Consider the following 25,759-nt stretch of genomic DNA (forward strand, 5'->3'; position numbering starts at 1 on the left):
AAAATTTTGTTCATCATATCCATAAACACTATAGGTGCATTTGTCAAACCGAGTAGCATCAAAAGAAACTCATAGTGTCTATACCTGGTTCTAAAAGTTGTCTTTGGCACATTCGAATCTTTTACCCATAGTTAATAGTAACCAGAATAGAGATCAATCTTTGAAAATACAGTGGCACATTTTAACTGGTCAAACAAGTCATCAATACGACGCAATGGATACTTGTTCTTTATTGAGCTGTCTATAATCAATGCACAGACTTAACGATCCATTTTTCTTCTTTGCAAACAGAATCGACGCACCCCAAGGTGAGAAACTAGGTTAAGCAGAACCTCTGTCAATCAATTATTGCAATTGTACTTTTAGCTCTTTCAATTCAATAGGAGTCATTTTGTAAGGTGCTATAGATATTGGTGTTGTGCCCGGAACAAGATCTATAGAGAATTCTACTTCTCTATCCCGTGGTAAACTAGGTAATTCTTTTGGGAATAACATCAGGAAATTCACATACAGCCGACACTGACTAAATCTTTAACTCAGATCTTTAGTATCCAACACATATGCGAGATAAGCATCATAACCCTTTCTGACATATTTCTATGCTGATATTGCTAAAATCACATTAGATAATTCATCTAGTTTATCAAATTTAACATGAAGTAATTCACCACTCTTACATTTCAATATAATATATTTCTATTTACAGTTCACCACTGCATCATATTGGGTTAACCAATCCATTCCAAAAATCACATCAAATTCATCAAATGGCAATAACATCAAGTCAGCCCAAAAGCAATAACCCTTTACCATTAATAGACAATTTTTACAGACTTTATCCACCATAACACATGTCCAAGGGTTTGAAACTTTAACTACAAATTCAATGAATCCAATAGGTAAATTTTAACGGACACTAAGTTTGTGCATATGTATGAATGTGTGGAACCAGGATCAATAGTAATATCAGTATCAAGTAGAGAAAATGTACCAATAATGACGTCTGGTACAGAAGCATCTTCTCTAGCACGAATAGCATATGTTTTTGTAGGTGCTCGTGACTTAGATTTAACTGCTGATCCCTGGTAGTACCTCAACTACCACTAACACTGCCAGGGTGACAGGGTGGTCTACCCCTAGAAATAGGATCACTAGACTTTGGAGCTAGTTCTATTTCTTTTTTAACTCTTTCTAGACAATCTCTGAGAAAATGGTCAAATGAACCACATCGATAACAAGCTCCACTTCTCAAATGGCATTCCCCAAAATGAAATTTGTTGCAATGCTTGCACTTTGGTTTGGGATTACTGACACTACCCATACTGGTTACAGATGGTGATGAAGACCTTGAGTTAGAGCGTTGAGAGCCTCCTTCTTTTCCAGAATACCCCATAGAGGTAGAAACACGGTCATAATACTTCTTAATTTTCTTAGAAGCAGATGATTGTGACCTTCTCATAATCCTTTTTCTAGAAACCCGAGCCTCTCTTTCAGCTTGTTTCTTTTCTTTACTCAATTCCTCAACTTTGTGTGTTCGACCGGCTAACACCGAAAATTCCCTTATTTCGAGAATTTTGATCAATAACTTGATATCTTCATTTAAACCCTTTTTAAAGCATTTACACATCTCAGCCTCAGTTAGAACTCATTTTCTGGCATATTTGCTCAACCGAACAAATTCTCTTTCATACTCTGATACAGTCATGTCTCCCTGCTTAAGTTTTAAAAATCTTTATTTTTCTGATTCATAAATCTTTAACTAACATATTTCTTCCTGAATTAGGCCTGGAAGAATTCCCATGAAATGTTCTCTCTCAATACAACTGAAGTTATGGTATTCCACCAATGATAAGTTGTATCTTTTAGTAGAGATATTACATTTTTCAGACATTCAGCAGGTGTGCAGGATACGTAACAGCCGGATTTTGGGCCTAGTCGGAATAATGGATTCAGGACCACAAATCCGACGCAAAAAAAATTATTTTTCTTATATATTTATGGACTAGAATTTTATGAAATGTTTCTATGAAAATTTAGTTCGAAAGTTTTTGACGTTTGAGCAATCAATTTAGTAAACAGGACTAAATTGTAAAAAGTGCAAAACTTGAGTTCTGTAAGCTAGAGGTGTCTAATTGCTATGAAATTTTACATTAGAGGTCCTTAGATGATAATTAGACCATTACTTAAGTTGGTGGAAAAAAATGGACATGAAGTAAGAGAATTTTTATGTTTTAAGATAGGGGTATTTTGGTCATTTGGTTAATAAATGAATTAATAAGCAAAATAAAAGCCAATTTTTGCTCATCTTCTACCCCTTGGCCGAAATTTAGAAGAGGAAGACATAACTAGGGTTTTTCAAGCTTCCAAGCTTGATTGTAAGTTCGTTCTAGCCCCGTTTCTAATGATTTTCATGTTTTTGAGATCCTTGCAACCCAATCTAGCTTATTCAATGACTAATTTGAAAGAAAGATGAAGTTTAAAATTTTACCCATGTTAGATATTTGTGTATTTTGATGTCTAATGGTAGAAAATGTATGTTCGGTGTTAGATAAACAACTTTTGCTAGGTGATTTTTGATGGAAATGTCAAAAAGGACGTATTTGTAAAAATTAGGAAATAAGTAGTAAAAGTGTGATTAAGTGGAAAATGTGGGCTAGTATAAGTATAAAATGATTCAGCTAGGCTTAGGTTTTGAAGAAATTGAATACATTTCAATTTATGAGCTTAGGGACTGAATTGTAAAAATGTGAAACATTAGGGGTAAAAATATAATTTTGCCATAATATGATTTTTGGACTGAATTGAACAATGTGTGTATTAAATAAGTTAAATTTCTTATTATAGATCAAAAAAGCGAAGTTCGGACCTAGATCGGGGGAAAAAGAAAGTGTTTGACGACTAGGTCAAATTCTACTATTTTTGTACTGAGGTAAGTTCGTATGTAAATAATGCATTGTTATATTTATGTTTTAAATTCTTTAATATTGTATGAATTATGATTGACTCTGGGATGTATTCGACAAAGTTTCGACAAAAGAGAATTCCCGTTTGAGCCTTAGGAATAGAATAGGATACGAGTGACATGTCACTAGAAACCCATATGTTTATGTGATCCGGGTGTTGGTCTTGTATGTCCTACCAGTGGCTGGGTATACCGGCATATGTTGCGGATACCTGACATGTAACATCCCAAAATAAGGCCTAAATGGAACAGTGGTTGCAAAACCATGAATCCGAGATAGATAAGTTTATTCCGATTAATTTTTATAATTTACCGAGTGATTGGATGCATGTGTTACAGTATCGATGGAAAATTCTATATATAGCATGCTTAATTTGCCTACTAGGGCCTAATTGCAAAAGTTGGTAAATATGAGTTTTAGATGCTAAAGGATTAAATTGAAGAGTATAATTGAAGTAGAGGTCATTAAATGCTAACTAGACCATTAGGTTTTTGACATACATAGATAAAAATAACTAAAGTTTTAATGAAGGGTATTTTAGTCATTTGGTAATTAAAAGATTAAAAAAGGGAAAAAGATGGCAAAATGTGCCCATCTTCTTCATAAGGCTGAAATTTCAAGGGTTCTTCATAACTAGGGTTTTCTCAAGCTTCCAAGCTTCATACTAAGTGATTCCAAGCCCTTTTTTTATGTTCTTTACGTTTTTGAAGTCTCGGTAACTTGATTTAGCTGATTCTAGCAATAATTTAACCTAGGATTCATATTTGGAAAAAAACCCATACGTGAAATGTGTTTATTTTGATTTTTTATGGTAGAATATGAAGCTTGAAATTATGTTAAACGACTTGAGCTAAGCGATTTTAAGCGAAAACTAGTAAAACGACATAATCGGTAAAAATACCTAATGGTCATGAGTACATGTTAGAGTGGGCGTTTGAGGTTTCCATAGGTAAATAAATGATCAGCATGTCATAAAACATAAGAATTAGGGATTAAATTTCATTTCCGAGCCTTGGGACAAAAGTGTAAATATGCAAAAGTTTAGGGGCAAAATTATAATTTTGTCAAAGTTAGAGTTAAGAACTGTTTTGATAAACGTGAATATTAAAGAAGTTAAATTTTCTATTATAGATCAAGAAGAATGAAATTCGGGGTTAGACCGAGGAAAGAAAAAGGTTGAGGACTAAATCAAAATATTTGATCGTATTTTGTATCGAGGTAAGTTTGTGGTAAATAAATGCAATATTTTATTATTTATAATTAATGATGTTATTTTTCAGCATCTATATATTTATTTTGTAAATTCATTCCTTGATGATTCAAGCAAGAATTGACGGAGAAATGATACTTAAAAGTCCTGGTTGAACCTTAGGAATGTGTAGGATACAAATGTCATGACATTAGGGTTTAAGGATACCAAGTAAGACCATGCCAAGGCATGACATTGGTAAGTTTTACAAGCCAAGGAAATCATGTAAGACCATGTCAAGACATGACATTGATAAACTACGATAAGGCAAGGATCCGATGTAAGACCATGCCAAGGCATGGAAATGGTGAGTTCATAAGGCAATGATACCACGTAAGACCAAGTCAAGACACGGTAATGGTAAGTTTAAAAAGGAAAGGTACTCGTGTATCCTTAGTATTCCAAGTGGTTCAACGAAAAATTTAAAGAGTGTACCAAAGGGAAGGTAAGTTAAGTCCATGTTCGAAAGGTTCAGATTATCTTGATAATTCATTTAGAATGTTGTTATTTATTTACATGCAAACTTACTAAGCTTTATGCTTACTCCCTTTCTTTTCTCTCTTTTTTATATTATTGCAAAGCCAACTCAGAAAATCATAAGGACGTCAGAGATCGCCTCGCACTATCAATGAGCTATCTCGGTATTTTGTGACTAGAAATACTTTAAGTTATGGCATGTATAGGGACTTGGCTATTTTGTGTGTATGTCCTTATTATATGATTAAAGAATGGCATGTGAATACTTGGTAATGATTAGCTTATGATATAGCTAAATAAGAACATGTTTTGGTAATATGTATGCCTAAATGAGGTTTGATGCAAAGAAATTTATGGAGTAAGAGTTGGCCATGGAACAGTTAGGAAACAACAACAGTGATGTGGTTTTGAAAAATCAATAAAATTATATAAATAGAATTAAATTGTTAATGAGATATAGAATTAAAGATTATTGAGTCTATTTTCATAGGAAAGAAACAGAGAAAGAACAGAAGTCTATATTCTGAGATATTTAAATTTTTGTAAGACTGGTTTAGAGTGACTTTGTGATCCCCTCTTCCAAATTTGGAAAATCACTAGAAATTGTACAAAAATAATTATAAGTTATAGTTTATATTTCTAGATTTCTTAGTGAGTATATTTTCATTAGAAATAAATGGAAACATTATCTGAATTATGTATAATGAGATAATCGATTTTTAGTGAAGAGAGGTTAGGTCCGCTGAACTGCAAAATAGGGGAAACGTTAATGAATAAATTGTACTAACTAGCCAGACAAAAAATTTTGAAAAAATTACGGTAAGAAGATATATGAGTCTAGTTTTAGGAAAAATTTACGGATTTAAATTTTGAGTTTCTTAACTCAAGTTGAAATTAATTTAGTGACTGTTATGCAGATGGACAGTTTTATTATGAATAGTGAAATAAATTGTTTTGATTTGTATAAGTAATTGGAAAATTTTTAATGTTCCCGGCTTGGTCTCGAACCATTCCAATTGCACATTTTAGGGCATTGAGGGCCCTTTTTAGGGATTTATTTGATGAATGTGAGCAAATTAAAATTTTTTTTAAAAGTAAAATTTTTTATGCCCCGAACAGGTAAGATAAGTCTGGTAACACCTCGTGCTCGACTCCTGCGACTGTCTCAGGTAAGGGGTGTTACATTTATTGGTATCAGAGTAAGAGTTTAGTCGATTCTCGAAATATTCAGTATGAGTAAGAGTCTAGCTATACATGCCATACTTATATTTTGATAGTGTGACGACTCCTGAAGATTTTAAAATGTTTTTCTTTTATAGTTATGGATCCCAAACGAGTTGGTGTAGATGATGTAGAAAGTAACGTGCCCGGTCCCGCAGAAGGGACGATGCCACCAGATAGTAGTGAAAGGCCCGTTATAGTTGGTCAGGGAGGACGGCCTCGAGAAGCCTTCTTCCAATCTATGAATGAATGGTTTGCCGAGTTCGTTCGTACGAATCTGGCCGTTAGACCTCCACCCCCTCATGATCCTCTGACTACCCATGTAGCTTCCCTAGTCATAGATACAGTTAGAAGAGAGAAGCCATTAGTTGATAAAATTAGAAAACAAGGGGCTGAAGAGTTTCGGGCTACTAAAGATGACAATACAGAGAAAGCTAAATTTTGGCTCGAGAATACTATCAGGGTCTTTGATGAGTTATCCTACACACCTGAGGAGTGCATGAAGTGTGTTGTATCACTTTTACGAAACTCGGCCTACCATTAGTGGAAGAAACTTGTGTCAGTAGTACTGAAAGAGAGGGTTATTTGGGATTTCTTTTAGGAGGAGTTCCGTAAGAAATACATTAGTCAGAGGTTCATCGACCAGAAAAGAAAAGAATTCCTTGAACTAAAGCAAATTTGTCAGACTCAGTAATTATGCTCGAGAGTGTGTGTCTACTGAAGCTATTATGTGTAAGAGATTTGAAGATGCGCTCAATGATGATATTCGACTGTCAGTCGGTGTTTTAGAAATAAAATAGTTCGTCATTTTAGTTGAAAGAGCTTGTAAGGCAGAGGAGTTTTTGAAAGGAAAGGGTAAAGCTAAAATTGATATGCAAGACACGAAGAAAAGACGATGAGCAAGTTGTTTTAGTCTACATTCAAGAGGCCTAGAGACTTCTCTACGAGATCTAATTTTTTAGCAGGATATTATAGTCGAAACAAAGGTAAAAGATTTATGGGTCAGAAAGCTCAGACCACTTCAATTGCGAGTGTTGCTAGTATTCAGCCTGATAGACCCAAGTGTCCTCAATGTGGTCGACGTCATCTAGGTCAATGTCGAGCAACTAAGACTGGTTATTTCCAATGTGGAGCATCGGATCATTTCATTTAGGAGTGTCCTGAGATGGTTAAAAGAGAAGTAATACCGAGTGTAAGATCAGGCAATGCCCCCACTAGAGGCAGACCTTAGAGAAGTTCAGAATAGGGGCAGGTAGAGGTGCATCTAGAGATTCAGCAGCGACACCCAATGTTAGAGCACCTACAAGGACCTATGCTATCAATGCTCGTGAAGAGGCATCCTCCCCCGATGTAATCACAGGTACATTTTCTCTTTAGGATGTTAATGTTATTGCTTTGATTGATCCGGTTCGACCCATTTCTATGTTTGCATGAAATTGATGCCTAGTATGAACATGTCCATAGAGTCTACGGGATTTATAATTAAAGTATCAAATCCATTGGGTCATTATGTATTAGTAGACAAAGTATGTAAAAATTGCCTTTTGATGATTAGAGGTTACTATTTTTTGGTTGATCTCATGCTATTTCCATTTGATGAGTTTGATGTGATTCTTGGTATGGATTGGTTGACTGCGCATTACGTGATAGTTAATTGTGGAAAGAAATTCATTGTGTTGAAATGTGAAAATGGTGAAATTCTTCGGGTTAATTCAGATGAGTCAGATAGTTCAATTGCCATGATTTTTGTTATGTCTGCTCAGAAATGCTTGAGAAAATGATATGAAGCTTATCTTTCTTTTGTGTTGAATACTAAAGATCCAGAGTTGAAAATTGAATCAGTGCCTGTGGTATGTGAGTTTCCTGCTGTGTTTCCGGAAGAACTATCAAGTTTGCCTCCTATCAGAGAAGTTGAGTTTGGTATTGAATTGGTTCCGGGTACAACACCCATTTCTATTGCTCCTTATAGAATGGCTCCAATGGAATTGAAAGAATTGAAAGTTTAGTTGCAGGAACTAACAAAGAAAGGCTTTGTGAGACTTAGTTATTCACCGTTGGGTGCAACAATGCTCTTTGTGAAAAAGAAAGATGGTTCGATGAGATTGTGCATAGATTATCGGGAGATTAACAAGATGGCTATTAAGAACAAGTATCTATTGCCTAGAATTGATGATTTGTTTGATCAATTGAAAGGAGCTACTATGTTCTCCAAGATAGATTTGAGATCTAGATATTATTATTTGCGAGTTAAAGAGTCAGATGTTCCGAAAACTGCTTTTCAAAGTAGGTATGTCTATTATGAGTTCCTTGTGATGCCATTTGGCTTGACTAATGCTCCTACCATTTTCATGGACTTAATGAATCGAATTTTCAGACCTTACTTGGATAAATTTGTAGTTGTGTTCATTGATGATATCTTGATTTATTCTCATGATAAGACTGAGCACTCAGAGCGTTTAAGAACAGTTTTACAAACTTTGAGAGATAATCAGCTTTATGCAAAGTTTAGCAAAAGTGAGTTCTGGTTACGGGAAGTGGTTTTCTTGGACATATAGTCTCAGGTGAAGGTATTAGAGTTGATCCGAGCAACTTTCAGCCATTGTTGATTGGAAGCCTCCCAGGAATGTATCAGAGGTCAGAAGTTTTCTTGGCCTCACCGGTTATTATAGACGATTTGTAGAGGGATTTTCCATGATAGCTACTCCATTGACAAGATTGTTACAAAAACGTGTCAAGTCTGAATGGACTGAAAAGTGTCAGCAGAGTTTTGACAAGTTAAAGGTATTATTGACTGAAGCTCCTGTCTTAGTACAACCAGAACCGGGTAAAGAGTTTGTGATTTACAGTGACGCGTCCTTGAATGGATTAGGTTGTGTACTTATGCAGGAAGGAAAGGTAATTACTTATGCCTCTAGACAGCTAAAGCCACACGAGAAAAATTATCCGATACATGATTTAGAACTAGCTGCCATTCTATTTGCGTTGAAAATCTAGAGACATCACTTGTATGGTGAGAAGTGCCAAATATTTACTGATCATAAAAGTTTGAAATACTTGATGCTTAGAAAGATTTGAACTTGAGGCAAAGAAGATGGCTAGAGTTGATTAAAGATTATGAACTAGTGATCGATTATCACCCGGGTAAGGCAAATGTAGTTACTGATGCTTTGAGTAGAAAACCTTTATTTGCATTAAGAGCTTTGAACACTAGTTTAACCTTATCGGATGATGGTTCTATCTTAGCTGAATTAAGAGCTAAGCCAATGTTTCTTGAAGAAATTTGTGAATTTCAGAAAGATGACAGTGAGTTGCAAGCCAAAAGAGCTCAGTGTGAGTCAGGTATCGAGTCAAATTTTCAGATTAGTTCTGACAGTTGTTTCATGTTCATAAATCAGATATGTGTACTAAAGAATGATGAGCTTATTCGAAAGATTTTAGAGGAAGCACATAGCAGTTCCTTGTCTATTCATCCAGGTAGTACAAAGATGTATAATGATTTGAAGAAAATGTATTGGTGGGTAGGAATGAAGAGAGATATCTCAGAGTTTATTTCTAGATGCTTAATTTGTCAGCATGTAAAAGCCAAACATCAGGTACCTTCAGGTTTATTGTAGCCTATGTTAGTTCTTGAGTGGAAATGGCACCGAGTTGCCATGGATTTTGTGACAGGATTGCAATTGACACCGAGAAAGAAAGATGCAGTATGGGTTGTGATTGATAAGCTAACAAAGTCAACTCATTTTATTCCAGTTTGTGTAGATTATTCACTTGACAAGTTGGCCGAGTTATATATTTCAGAGATAGACTATATGGAGTACCGTTATTGATTATTTCAGATAGAGACCCAAGATTCACTTCGCGATTTTGGAAGAAGTTACAGGAAGCTTTGGGCACAAAGTTGAGTTTTAATACAGCCTTCCATCCTCAGACAGATGGTCAGTCAGAGAGAGTTATTCAGATCCTTGAGGATATGTTCAGATGTTGTGTCTTAGAATTTCAAGGTAGTTGGGAGAAATATTTACCGTTGGTAGAGTTTGCTTATGATAATGTTACCAGTCGAGTTTGAAAATGGCACCTTATGAAGCTTTGTATGGACATAAATTTCGTACACCTTTGTATTGGACAGAGCTTAAAGAAAATTAGATTTACGGGGTTGATTTAGTTAAAGAAACTAAAGAGAAAGTGAAAGTTATTAGAGATTACTTGAAAGCAGCTTCAGATAGACAGAAGTCTTATGCAGACTTGAAAAGAAAAGAGATTGAGTATCAAGTTGGTGACAAAGTGTTCTTGAAAGTATCCCCGTGGAAGAAAGTCTTTAGATTTGGAAAGAAAGGCAAACTAAGTCCACGTTTTATTGGACCATTTGAGGTGACTGAAAGAGCTGGACCAGTAGCATATCGGTTAGCTTTGCCTCCAGAGTTAGAGAAGATTCATGATGTGTTCCATGTGTCCATGTTACATCGTTACCATTTTGATCCTTCACATGTGATTTCACAAACAGAGGTTGAGATTTAGCAAGATATGACTTATAGTGAAGAACCGGTAAAGATTTTAGCTCGAAAGGTCAAGCAACTAAGGAACAAAAGTATTGCACTTGTGAAAGTATTATGGAATAGGCATGGGGTAGACGAGGCTACATGGGAGCCTGAAGAGGTTATGCAAAAATAGTATCCAAATCTTATCACAGGTAAGATTTTTGAGGACGAAAATCCCTAAATGGGGGAGAAATGTAACATCCCAAAATAGGGCCTAAATGGAACAGTGGTTGTGAAACCAAAAATCCAAGATAGAAAAGTTTATTTTGATTAGTTTTTATAATTTACCGAGTGATTAGATGCATGTGTTAGAGTATCGATGGAAAATTTTATAGATAGCATGCTTAATTTGCCTACTAAGGCTTAATTGCAAAAGTTGATAAATATGACTTTTAGATGCTAAAGGATTAAATTGAAGAGTATAATTGAAGTAGAGGTTCTTAAATGGTAATTAGACCATTAGGTTTTCATAGACAAAAATGGACATACATATATAAAAATAACTAAAGTTTTAATAAAGGGTATTTTAGTCATTTGGTAATTAACAGATTAAAAAAGGGAAAAGAATGGAAAAATGTGCCCATTTTCTTCATTAAGCCGAAATTTCAAGGGTTCTTCATAGCTAGGGTTTTTTCCAGCTTCCAAGCTTCATAGTAAGTGATTCCAAGGCCCGTTTTTAATGTTCTTTATGTTTTTGAAGTCCCGGTAACTTGATTTAGCTTATTCTAGCAATAATTTAACCTACGGTTCATATTTGGAAAAATACCCATAGGTGAACTCTGTTTATATGTTTTATGGTAGAATATGAAGCTTGAAATTATGTTAAACGACTTGAGCTAAGCGATTTTAAGCGAAAACTAGTAAAACGACATAATCGGTAAAAATACCTAATGGTCATAAGTACATGTTAGAGTGGGAATTTGAGGTTTCCGTAGGTAAATAAATGACCAGCATGTCATAAAACATAAGAATTAGGGATAAAGTTTCATTTTCGAGCCTTAGGACAAAAGTGTAAATATGCAAAAGTTTAAGGGCAAAATCATAATTTTTCAAAAGTTAGAGTCAAGGAATGTTTTGATAAATGTGAGTATTAAATAAGTTAAATTTTCTATTATAGATCAAGAAGAACGAAATTCGGGGTTAGACCGAGGAAAGAAAAGGGTTGAGGACTAAATCAAAATATTTGATCGTATTTTGTATCGAGGTAAGTTTGTGGTTAATAAATGCAATGTTTTATTATTTATAATTAATGATGTTATTTTTCAGCATCTATATATTTATTTTGTAAATTTATTCCTTGATGATTCAAGCAAGAATTGACGGAGAAATGATACTTAAAAGTCCTGGTTGAACCTTAGGAATGTGTAGGATACAAATGTCATGACATTAGGGTTTAAAGATACCAAGTAAGACCATGCCAAGGGATGGCATTGGTAAGTTTTACAAGCCATGGAAATCATGTTAGACCATGTCAAGACATGGCATTGATAAACTACGATAAGGCAAGGATCCCATGTAAGACCATGCCAAGGCATGGCAATGATGATTTCATAAGGCAAGGATACCACATAAGACCATGTCAAGACATGACAATTGTAAGTTTAAAAAGGAAAGGTACCCGTGTATCCTTAGTATTCCAAGTGGTTTAATGGAAAATTTAAAGAGTGTACCAAAGGGAAGGTAAGATAAGTCCATGTTCGGAAGGTTCAGAATATCTTGATAATTCATTTAGAATGTTGTTATTTATTTACATGCAAACTTACTAAGCTTTATGCTTACTCCCTTTCTTTTCTCTCTTTTTTATAGTATAGCAAAGCCAACTTGAAAAAATCGTAAGGATGTCGAAGATCGCCTCACACTATCAACGAGCTATCTCGGTATTTTGTGACTAGAAATACTTTAAGTTATGGCATGTATAGGGACTTGGCTATTTTGTGTGTATGTCCTTATGATATGATTAAAGAATGACATGTGAATACTTGATAATGATTAACTTATGATATAGCTAAATAAGAACATGTTTTGGTATTATGTATGCCTAAATGAGGTTTGATGCAAAGAAATTATGGATGAGTAAGAGTTGGCCATGGAATGGTTAGGAAATAGCAACAGTGACGTGGTTTTGAAAAATCACTAAACATTATATAAATGGAATTAAATGGTTAATGAGATATAGAATTAAATCTTATTGAGTCTATTTTCATAGGAAAGAAATAGAGAAAGCAAAGGAAGTCTATATTTTGAGATATTTAAATTTTTGTAAGACTAGTTTAGAGTGACTTTGTGATCCCCTATTCTAACTTTGGAAAATAACAAGAAGTTTTACAAAAATAATTATAAGTCATAGTTTATATTTCTAGATTACTTAGTGAGTATATTTTCATTTGAAATAAATGGAAACATTATCTGAATTCTGTATAATGAGATAATCGATTTTTAGTGAAGAGAGGTCAGGTCCACTGAACTGTAAAATATGGGAAAGTTTAATGAATAAAATGTACTAACTGGCCAAACCAAAAATTATAGAAAAATTATGGTAAGAAGATATATGAGTCTAGTTTTAGGGAAAATTCATGGATTTAAATTTTGAGTTTTGTAACTCGAGTTGTAATTAAATTAGTGACTGTTACGCAGATGGATAGTTTTATTATGAATAGTGAAATAAATTGTTTTGATTTGTGTAAGTAATTGGAAAGTTTTTAATGTTCCCAGTTTGGTCTAGAACAGTTCCGATTGCACGTTTTAGGGCCTCAAGGTCCCTTTTTAGGGATTTATTGGATGAATGTGAGCAAATTAAATTTTTTTAAAAGTAAATTTTTTTATGCCCGAACAGGTAAGATAAGTCTGGTAACGCCTCGTGCTCAACTCCGACGACGGTCTCGGGTAAGGGGTGTTCATGAAAGTTTGTGTAAGAAGCACTATGTAGCCATGTCTTAACTGGTAGCTAGTGTGAGCAAGCTCGTGAATAGCTCAAAAATGAGCCTATATGTATTATGAGATGTGAGGTAACTTTGGCTACATATATGACACTTATGTGCAAAATTTTCAAGTATCCGTTAATATTCTGAGTGTTCAACGGGAATGTCAAAGTTGCGAAAGACTATGATTATGTTGCAAGTTGGTACAGGTGTGTACGTAACACTCATACATAATGAGTTCGATATGTGATGAAACCTTGGTAAGGAGGTGATTGAGTAAGTTATAGTAAGTTATGACTATAAGATTTTAATAAAATCGATGTCAATTTTCATTATGTTAATTGTATGTTAAATGTATGGTTATGATGCTTATTATTTGCATAGGAACTTACTAAGCTTTATAGCTTACTCCCTTCCTTTCCCTTGTCTTATAGTGTCACCAAGCTAGCTCGGGGATCAGAGATCCACTCACTCTATCAACAATTATTTTGGTATCAATGATTTCAACATTTTGAGTTATGGCATGTATAAGGGACTTGGTCATTTTGTTATGTGTCATAATTGATTTGGCCAAATGTGTTGGCTTATATTGTTGGAAATTCCAATTTGTATGAGGCCATTTGAAATTGGCTACTATTGGTATAAGTAATTTATATAATGATGCCTTTCATGGATATGGGAATTTGCATGATTTAAGTTGATGGGTATGTGATGTTTGTGTATGATAGATGGTAGCCTGTGAATGATGTGTTGATGTCTTGGTTGTGGTTGATTTGGTTGTATGTAAATGTTTGAATCGGTGCTATGCTATGTTGTGTAGGTATGTGCAACAAAGGGTGGAAAAATAACTTGGTAAATAGCCTTATTTTTATCTATATGGGTAGGCGCACGGGCGTGTGTCTAGGCCGTGTGCGACACACGACTTGCCCCACGGGCAATGTCTAGGCCGTGTGTCTCCAGTACCCTAATTTTTGCAAAACAAAATGCTAAGAATTAGGTACAAGGGCAGAGACACGGGTGTGTGTCTCAAACATGTGGATGACATAGCCTCAGGCACGGGCGTGTGACTTGGTCGTGTGTCTTCAATTTGTTCTTGGGTGACAAAAAAAGAGTTACACGGAGTTGGGACACGGGTGTGTGTGACCACACAGCCTGCCCACATGGACATGGCCCATATCCACACGAGCGTGTGACCCCTATTTAATGAAAAATTTTCTAAGTTTTGTAAAATTTTCTAAAATTCTCGGTTTAGACCCGAACCACTTCCAGAGCATGTTGTGGGCCTTATAGGCTCATAATAGGGACATTTTGGTTAAATACAAAAAGTTTTAATTTGGACGAGAATTCATGGCTCAGAAATGTACGTTTGCTTGTGTTTAAGTCCGATAATGCCTCGTACCCTGTTCTGGCGTCGAATACGGGTAAAAGGTGTTACAGGATAATTCATCAAAAACCTGGATGGTATTTTCCAACCAAAATTTAGCCCTTTTCAAATCATTATCTGTAATAGCTCTAAATTCTTCTGCCCCATTCGTACGGATTTTATCTACCAGAAACCAGTTCAACACCTTGTGGCATCTCAGAAATCGGTTGAGGAGCAAGTGATGGAGGTCGTTGTACAGCGGGGTTTTTTCTTAAATACTCAGTAAACCATTCATTCATCAATTGGAAGAAGGCCTATTTTGCCTCCTCACTTTGGCCCTTAGATACGGGCCTTTCACTGCTAGATGCAGATGCAACTCTTTGAACTGAAGCTAAAGTATTGCTCCCAGCTTTCTTGGATTCAGCTTTAGCTTGGTTGGATGACATTACTATATGAAAAACACATTTAAAATGATTAGGAGACATCACACTATCACAAATTATATATTGGCATGTCTAGCTAAACTCGTGTTTGCTACATTAAATCTGAGAATCAGCTAAACTGTAGCTCTGATACTACTAAATGTAACACTCCTAACCCGTATTCATCGCTGGATTAGAGTTACGAAGCATTACCAGAACTTTTAAAACATTCACAGATAAATCATGTCAACCACGGTTCATTTTTTGAGATTATTCAAAATGTTCCTTAAATAGACCCTCGAGGTCGAATATAAGTATTAAAATCAAGTCGGGACTTAATCGGAAACTCTAATAATTTTTCACTACATTTCAAAATTTTTCTAAGTTACAGGGCTCACACGTCCGTGTGACCCTGGGACACGCCTGTGCTACAGGCCGTGTTCGACCCCATGTAACTCTCTGACTTGTACAGACAACCGTGACACATGCCCGTGTACTGGACCGTGTGGTTAATTAAATTCTTTCGAAATTAGGTGTTGGTTTCACACGGCCAAGACACACGCCCGTGTTCTAGGCCGTGTAGCACATACGGCTGAGACACATGCCCTTGTCTCTGCCCGTGTGCTCAATACTAAGTATTCTATTTTCTCAAAATGTAAGGTATTGGGGACACACTGCCTAACCACATGCCTATGTATCAGGCCATGTGTCACACACGGTCTAGAAACATGCCCGTGTGTCTGCCCGTATGGACAAAATAAAGCCATTTCTAGCTTCATTTCTTACCTAAAACCACACCAATGATCTACGATTAAACTCATATCCAAATACCAACCATTTCAAGCATTCAAATTAAGCAAACTCTATCGTTCAACATGGCATATCATTGCATGCATACATGTTTATAATCTTACCTTGGTATATTCCATATGATAGGCATAATTTGAACAACCTTTTAACATGTATATAACTACCATAGTATGACATTACAAGTATATCAAAAACAACCATTACTAGTCATTCCAATGGCTAGATTACAAACCATACTTAAGCCATCTATGGTCAAGTTCGCCTATACATGCCATTATACCAAAATGATTATACTATATATACCCAAAATAAGCTAGTGGATAGTGTGATGATGCTCCAATGATCTCCAACCTTCGCGAGCATCCGAGCACTATAAAATAGGAGAAAATAAAATGGAATAAGCATTACATGCTTAGTAAGTTCGTATAACGGAAACTAAACTTGTCAATCCCGTTTATTAAATCTACGCATACAATATCATGTTTTCCTTCCATTTGGAAAATTGCCTACACACATGCATTCAATCAAACATGTTAGTCAAAAAATTTATATATATATCAAGTAAGGATGGATGAGCTCATCATGCAATATTCTCTCAAGCCATTATTCATTTCATCTCATAAATCCCTTATCGTGCCAAGAGTTTTGTGTCCGTTGAATCATTGAAATTCCGATGGATGCTCAAGTAGTACACTCGAAGTGTACGATTCAATAATCCGTTAATTCTTATTAAGAGTACTCATTAGGGAATTTAATCAAAGAACACACTCTCGAGCCACATATCGTATAACAGGGTTACCAATCCGGGCTAAATCCTTTATGTAACGTATGTTCAGAAGAGCTCAATTAGGATTACCAGTCCAGGCTAAATCTTAATTGTAACATATACTCGAGAGTTATCGTCTCAGGATTACCTGTCCGGGCTAAATCCTTTCTATAATGAGGTCAATAGGATTACTCATCCGAGCTAAATTCCATCAGCAACAAATGCAGGACCTCATTCATTTCGGGAAAGCACATATATTCATCGGAATTCAATATTCGAACGAGACTTAAACCTTTTTCACCATTTCAAGCATGTATTCAAATTTTCATTATAGCAATCAAATAATTCACATCAATATAAGTCACATTCCATAGCAACAAACATTCAATTAAGCATATTCATATGCTCAATTAAGTTACACGAACTTACTTCGACACTTGTTCGCGTATATAATCTACTAATCCAAAACCTTTTCTTTTCCTTGGTCTAATCTTGAATTTATGTTGTCTGGATCTATATAAATGATTTTAACCATCAATTTCACACATTTCATATTCAATTGGACTCAATTTATGTCCTAGGCAAACTTACCATTTTGCCTCTAATTTTCCATAAATTCCAATTTCTTCCCTAGGCTTGGAAAATGAAATTTGTGCAATTTACTCCCTATTCCAAGCCTAACCAAAATCCCATCACAAAATTTACAGCACATGTATTCATAAAAATTCAAAATTTTTCATCAAATTTCACAACTTTACAATTTAGTCCCTAAATCATGTTTTCATCATAAATCACTTTGTAAAAGTTGTTTATCTATCAACAACCTTTCATTTTCTGCCATAAATTTCTAATTTTTAGCATATTCATCCATGACCCAATTTTTATACTTTGATAACTTTTCAAATTGATCCCCCAAATAGATAGATTAAGTTATCCCAGTTTCAAAAATATTAAAATTACTAAAAATGGGACAAGAAAACTTACCTAATTAAACCATGAAAGTTTCTTCTCTCTCTCCTAGGGTTTCCATGTATTTTAGGTTGAAAATGACATAAAAAAATAAGATGATATCTTTTATCATCTTTTAATTAATTAAATATTTATCAATTCCCTATCTAGTCCTTACCCTTTTTCTAAATTTACATAGATGAGTCACCAAAATATCTACATACTTTTCCTTAATGGTCTAATTACCATATAAGCACCTCAAGTTTTAAATTTCATTGCTATTTAATACTTTTAGCTACTAGAATTCAACTTTTGCATTTTATGCGATTTAGTCCTTGTCGTAATTAAGCACAAAATCAATAAAATTTTCTTATCGGGGTTTTCACATGACATTTCTATCATATTACGGACCATGTAATAAAATAAAAAATAAAATTTACTTTTGATTCATATTTGTGGTCTCGAAACCATTGTTCCGATTTCACTAAAATTGGTTTGTTACAACGAACAAGCCTATAATATCGTTGATGATATGGCTATGAATTTGTATATATGGCCTAATGAAATATTCATGTACAAATCAAAGCCTTCAATAGTAAAAGCTGTAAATAAGGATGACGACAAAGATTGATACAAGAATCCTAGAAAAGCTTAACCATTTAGAGATGATTGTTAAGTCGATGAGAATGGAGCCATATTCTGAAGCCCAATTAGAAGAGGTAAGTTACATTGGCAATAGGGGTTGAGATCCCTGGTTGGAGGGATCATCCGAACCTCAAATGGGGAGGCAACCAATGAAGTGCAAACCCAAAAAAACCTCCTTACCAACCTCCACCATTTCAACAAAGAACCGTGGGGAATGTCCATGTTGCATTTGGTCAAAGATTCGATCAACTAGTAAGGATATGCAAACAATGAAGACGAACATTTGACAAGTCCAAGCCACATGTCGAACTCAAATCCCAAAAGGATAGTCTCTATGACCAAATGATTCAACTAATGAATATGATCCAAAAGCAAAATGGCTGGAGCATCCCCAGTAATACGAAGAACAATCCTCGGAGAGATGGGAAGGAGCACATAAAAGCGATCACCTTGCGCTTGAGGAAGACACTTGAAAAGCTGAAAGAGCCCATCCATGAAGAGGAGAATGTTCCTGAAAAGGTCGACAAACCCATGGAGGAGGAAGTCGAGCGTAATGAGATGATTGAGGATACAACCAAACCAGTTTTGAATCAGTTATCGGATATCCAAGCATGACGAAAGTACCATTCTCAATGAGATTAGAGTATAAGAAAAAGATTGACAAGGTAGATTTTATAAAATTTCTTAATTTATTTAAATCCCTAAATGCCAATTTACCACTCTAAGAGCTAATCGATAAATTCTCAAAATATGCCAAGTACTTAAAGGAAATTATGACATGGCATAAAAATTTGAAAAAGTGTGAGGAAATTGGCATTGACTCCTCGTCTAACACCCTATACCCAGCCCAGTCGTTGAGCTTGAATAGTAGGATGTTACACCACCGTCTTGCATCATGTTCATCTCAAATCGTCACGTTATTACGCATCCATTTTTTTATTAACAAAGCATTCACATGAATTGTAAGTCATACATTTACTTTTTATCGATAAAACATGTCAAACATTCATTAAATAAACATAAAAATAAGTACTAAAGTTGCATTAGGACCACTTAGCAAAATTTCCCAAACCGTTACATAAGTATCAAACTAAAAAGATGTTATCGCTAATTCTCTCAAGTGGTATCGATGTCGCTTGGAAAATCAATACCAGACTAGCTTATTGTTTCTCGTCTTAAAAACCCAACAATTAGAAAATATCGGTACTACAAAATAGGTATCAATAATTGCACCCCAAGTATTGATACTCGTGATAAAATATCGATACCAACTAGCAAAATTGACGTTCTGCACTTCAAAAATTTCAGAGGTATCATTTTTAAAACTCGAATATCGATACCTCTACTATAGACCTTAAAAACACAGCATATATCAGCATATAAATCATACCAAAATAGTTCTAAATGACATACATTAGTTACCTCATAAAATAAACACCAAAATGTTCCATATAGCAGTCCCAAACATCATATTTTAAGTCCATAAATCATTAAGTTTAATAGGCATGCAATTGAATAAAAATTATAGCAAAACCGATATAAAATCTACCACATTGCCTTTTATCCCCAAAAACAAAAATAATAAAAGAACACCTACTAATAGAAACTAAAGCTCTGGCTTAGATCACCCCTCGAAACCACACCTCTCACACCGACACTACTTATCTGTAATGGTTAAAAAGGAGTGAGTGAGCTTAACAAGCTCAGTGAATGCTCAGAACAACCACAATGCAAACAAGTCATTATGCATCAAAAAAGCAGACATGCAACATAATTATAACATATTCTATTCCTATGTCCTATTTTACACATTTAATCATCTTTTATGAATATTTACGCATTATTCACGTGAATATTTAAACATATATCACAACACATATTAATCACATTTAGTCACTTTCAGTCATGTTTTATGATAGTTTGACTCTTAAGGATATGAAACATAATGTGGAGTCTATCGCCACACATCATATACACGGATCTCCAACACACCAAAATGACTCAAAGAGTCAAACATGTCCCATAAGTGAAGCATATAGCTAACACTCTCCAACGCACCAAACACACATATCACGGTGAATGAAGCTTAGCTCACATTCCCTTATCTTTATGAAAATTGTCCCTAGGCCTCAACACCCCATATATCACAACACAAAGGTGAGTACTCACAATATTATGGCATGCAAACTATATCCAACGGTCTCATAACATCACAAGGCCAAATTATCCATATTATTATCACATATTTACTTACCGATTTTCCACACATATTCACTGCATATTCACATTAGTAGCACAATGTAATTATTATCACATGGCATGAATGACATACCCACATATTTACCGTCACATGTCATGAACAACACACCCTCATATTCACTTTCACATCATTCATCATAAGCTTATAGCATATGTCATAGCATCTCTTATATGTTCATAATTTGACAATTTCACAATTTCACAGGCATACATATATCACATTTTATCACATGTGTGAGGACACTTACTCTTGAAATTCATAGTAGGGGTTTAGGGTAACTCTAAATTCCCAATTACACAATAAATCATCTAAGAGGAACCATTCCAAAACACTCACTAGAAATATACTTTCACCGAAAAATCAAAGCTTAGACAAGATTTTATTTTCCTTGTCTCTACTCGTTGAAGGTCCTATTGACTCCAAAACTTCAACAAGACAAACCACACAAACATACAATTAACAATCAGTCATCAACTCACCTTAACTAATAAAAACAATTGCCTAAACTACATTCACTATTAACCGAAACCTTCAACATAAAAAACTTTAAATTCGAATATCCCAGCCTACAATTAATGTTTTTGCATTAAATGAATTCCGTTCATCTACATATTCATCTACGACTAATTCCCAACCTTTAAACTACACAAAAAAACACATTTTAAGGTATCAACATTTTTCGACAAGTTTTGGCCATTATGACAAAAAGTCATTAAAGCTTAAGAAATTCTTAATGAAATGTCAGTGTAATTTTAGAAACCTTCTAATCATGTTAAAACAAGTTACAAACACTTTAAAACCACATTTTAATCCACAATCCTGAAATTCATCATTAACAACAAATTTTTTTGGTTTTATTTAAAACATGTTTTTTAATGGCTAATAATTCAGTTTAAATAACTAAATAACATTTAGTACTATTAGAAAGACAAATGGTTACCTTCAATGCAAGAAAATCGAGCTTTGATGCAAATCCGAGAAAACCCGCTCTTGAAGAAGATGAAATTAATTAGGTTTTAGGATGTTTTCTTGAAGATTTATGAAGGTTTAGGGCTTTGGGAATGATGGAAATCAAAGTAATGTAATTTTGGAAATAAAAATCAATTGGGAGAGCAAGGGACGAAAACACTATGGAGAATAAGAAAGCTATCGTAAAAAATAAGCCGAGAACTGGAGTTTTTAAGTTGAATTTAAAATTCTAGGTAAATTGCTTCATAAAAACTCTCAGTTTTGACTCTTTTACAAATTAGTCCTATTTTCAAAATTAAATGTATTTAAAATTAATTTTTAGAAATTGACTTAATTTCCTAATATATATTGTCGAGAACATTATCAATTACCAAACTTACGAAATTCTGAGCACATATAAGCTAAAATTCCTAAAATACACTTGAAACTTCTAACCCAATTTTGGGGTGGTACAATTCTCCCCCTCTAAAAAGAATTTCGTCTTTGAAATTTACCTGAGCTAAAAAAATAATTATATTGATGTCTCATTGTTTCCTCAGTTTCTCAAGTAGCCTCTTCCGTTTGTGGTTGCACCACAAAATCTTAACCAATAGAACTCTCTTGTTTTGCAAAACCTTCTTTTCACGAGCTAAGATCTTTATTGGTTCCTCTTCATATGTGAGATCAAATCAAACCTCGATCTCCTCAACTAGCACAATATGCAACAGATCTGAACGATACTTCTAAAGCATAGACACATAGAAAACATCATGAATTCACTCAAGTTTCGATTGCAACTTTACTTGATAAGCTACTGGTCCAATCCTCTCAACAACTTCATAAGGCCCAACATACCTTGGGCTTAATTTACTGTTTCTTTCAAATCTTAAAACCTTTTTCCATTGGGAAACCTTCAAGAACACCTTATCACCAACTTGGAACTTGATGTCTCAACATTTCAAATCCGTATAAGACTTCTACCTATCAGTTTCTACTTTCAACCTTTCACATATCATCTTCACTTTCTCTTCGATCTCTCAAACTAATTCTAGTCCAACAACCTACTTTTCATATAGCTCTGTCCAATACAAATGAGTCCTAGACTTCATACCATACAACACCTCAAAAATACTCACTTGGAAACTATTGTTGTATGCAAACTCTACTAAAGGCAAATATTGCTCCCAACTACCACTAAACTCGATCACACAACTCCGCCACATATCTTCTAACACTTGAATTACCCTCTTGATTGGCCATCAGTTTGGGGGTGATAAGCTATAAGTAAGTTTTGACCCTTCTTGCAAGCTCTTTCAAAACCTTGATATAAAATGTGAATCTCTATCAGAGATGATAGATATCGGAACACCATGAAGACGTACAATCTTTGCAATGTACAAATCTGCTAACTTATACAAAGAATAATTGGTACGCACTGCCAAGAAATGCACATTCTTCAAAAATTGATCTACTCTAACCCAAACAGAATCCTTCTTCAATGGAGTCAGTGGAAAACCCGAAACAAAATCTATAGTAATCCTTTCCCACTTCCATTCAGGGATTGAAATTAGTTGCAACAAACTCGAAGGAAAGTGATGTTCAGCTTTCACCTTTTGACAAGCCAAACATCGAGCCACAAAATCCATAACATCACGCTTCAACCCAAGCCACCAATAAATCTTACGAAGATCATGGCACATTTTACCTTTACAGGGATGTATAGTGTAAGGGCTACTATGTGCCTCAGTAAGGATCACTTGTCTTAAATCCTCATCTTGTGGCACACACAATCTACCACAGAAATTCAAGATACCTTTTGCATCAACATCAAAATCTTCCTTAACACCATGCTCAACTTGAGGAATCCTCTTCAACAAATCTCCATCTAAAGGTTGCTTCTCCTTAGTTTGTTGAGCCAAAGTCGGCCTCACTTGAAGTTTAGCTAACAAACAACCATCACTAGCCAAAATCAAGCGCGCAAACATAGCTCTCAACTTCGTCATCGATTTCCTACTCAATGCATCAACAACAACATTTACTTTGCCAGGATGATACTCAATCACAGAGACATAGTCCTTCAAAAGTTCAATCCAACACCTTTTCCTTAAATTCAACTCCTTTTTGGGTGAGGAGGTACTTAAGGCTCTTATGATCCGTGTAAATCACACACTTTTCTCCATACAAATAATGAAGCCAAATCTTAATTGCAAACACCACAACAACTAATATCAAATCATAGGCAGGATAGTTGTGCTCATGCATCTTCAACTACTTGAAAGCATAAGCCACAACTTTACCCTCTAGCATCAAAATACAACCAAGACCCGAATATGAAGCATCACTATAAACCATAAAATATTTTTCAGGTTCTGGTTGAATTAACACAAGTGCCTTCGTCAACACTGCTTTAAGCTATTCAAAAGTCTTTTTCTTTTCATTAGTCCATTCAAACACTGCATCTAATTGAAGTAGTTTCATTAAGGGTGTAGCAATAATGGAAAACCCTTCAATGAATCTACTATAATAACCAGCCAAATCTAAGAAACTCTAAACTTCTGTAACACTCCTAGGCGGTTTCCATTCCAAAATTGCCTCAATCTTTTTAGGATCCATTCAAATCCCTTCTGTTGAAACAACATGACCTGAGAAAGCCACTTTTTTAAGCCAAAATTCACACTTATTTAACTAATCAAACAACTACTTATCCTTCAAAATCTACAAAACAACCCTTAGATGCTCGTCGTGGTCCTCCTCAAAACGAGAATACACCAAAATATCATCTATGAAGACCACCACAAACTAATTCATGTACGAGTGGAGCACTCAATTTATCAAATCCATGAACGCAGTAGGGGCATTAGTTAAAACAAATGGCATCACCAAGAACTCATAATGCCCATAACTAAAAGTAGTTTTTAAAACATTAGACTCCTTTACCTTCAACTGATAATACCTAGATCTAAGATCAATTTTTGAAAACACCATTGTACCTTGAAACTGATCAAAAAAGTCATCAATTCGAGGAGAGGATACTTTTTTCTTAATGGTCAACTTATTCGACTGCCTATAATTAATACACATCCTCGTTGTACCATCTTTTTTCTTCACAAACAAAATCGATGCACCCACCGGTGATACACTCGGTCGAACAAACCCTCTATCAAGCAACTCTGGCAATTGAATCTTTAACTCGTTAAGCTCTTTTGGTGCCATGCGATAAAGTGCAATAGACACCAATGTAGTACCACGATAAAGCTAAATTCCAAACTCCACTTCTCGATCCGGTGGTAAGCTAAGCAGCTCTTCTAGAAGCACATTAGGAAAATTCCTAATGGTGCGAATATCCTAAAATCTCAACTCCTTACTAATCGAATTCATCACGTAAGCTAAGTAAGCTTCACAACCTTTCCCCATCATATTTTCAACCTTCATTGTCAAAACTACATTAGACAAAAATCTCAGTCTTTCACCAACCACAACAATTTCCACCCCATCACTATTCCTCAAAGTAATTCGCTTCATCTCAGACCCTACCTTAGCCTTATGTTTAGTTAACCAATCCATACCAGAATACATCAAAAAAATAGAATGGTAGTTCCATGAGATCCATTGAGAAAACGTGCCCTTGTATCAAAATGGGGCATCTACAATAAAATTTATTCATAATAACACTATCCCCAAAGGAACTAATTACAGTCATACCCAAATCAATCATCTCTACAAGAATCCCTAACTTACAAGTGAATTTGCTCAAAATATACGAATGTGTAGAACCAAAATCAATCAAAGAAAACAATGGAATTGATTACAAAGTGAAAGTACCTATAATAACATCAGTTAGATCTTGATCCTCAGGTTCCCTAACAGCTTAAACCCAAGATGGACCTCCAGAATCAACTTATGAAGTAATAGTGTGAGCAAAAATTCGCTGTCCAATCAGTCTCCCATTACCTCTACCACGACCTTGGCCCCTAGCAGGCGTAGAAACATGTGCCGAACTCTGAGTCTGTGAAACCTTAACTCTATTCGGGCAATCCCTCAGAAAATGTTCTTCCAAACAACAATTATAATATCCACCCATCAACTTATGACACTCTTCAGGATTTCTACGTTCATAATAAGCACAAAACGGCTATCCAGAACCACCGGTCAAACCACCAGTGTTAGCCACAATGTTACTCTACTGTTTAGACTGACTAGATTGAGACCCATGTCTCACACCCCTATCGAAACT

At 35.0% G+C, this 25,759-nt stretch overlaps 1 protein-coding gene across 1 annotated transcript; it reads right to left on the reverse strand.

Moving 5' to 3' along the window:
• Nucleotides 1-22,838: 22,838 nt before the first annotated feature.
• On the reverse strand, nucleotides 22,839-23,528 carry LOC107894686 (uncharacterized). The gene is made up of 2 exons (XM_016819938.1): nucleotides 23,108-23,528; nucleotides 22,839-22,960 (listed from the first exon to the last, which is right to left on the reverse strand). The coding sequence occupies exons 1-2, from the start codon at nucleotides 23,526-23,528 to the stop codon at nucleotides 22,839-22,841; spliced, it is 543 nt and encodes a 180-aa protein (XP_016675427.1).
• Between the last annotated feature and the right edge of the window lie 2,231 nt (nucleotides 23,529-25,759).

Source organism: Gossypium hirsutum, chromosome A13, assembly GCF_007990345.1.
Source record: "Gossypium hirsutum isolate 1008001.06 chromosome A13, Gossypium_hirsutum_v2.1, whole genome shotgun sequence".
Classification (NCBI taxonomy): Eukaryota; Viridiplantae; Streptophyta; class Magnoliopsida; order Malvales; family Malvaceae; genus Gossypium; species Gossypium hirsutum.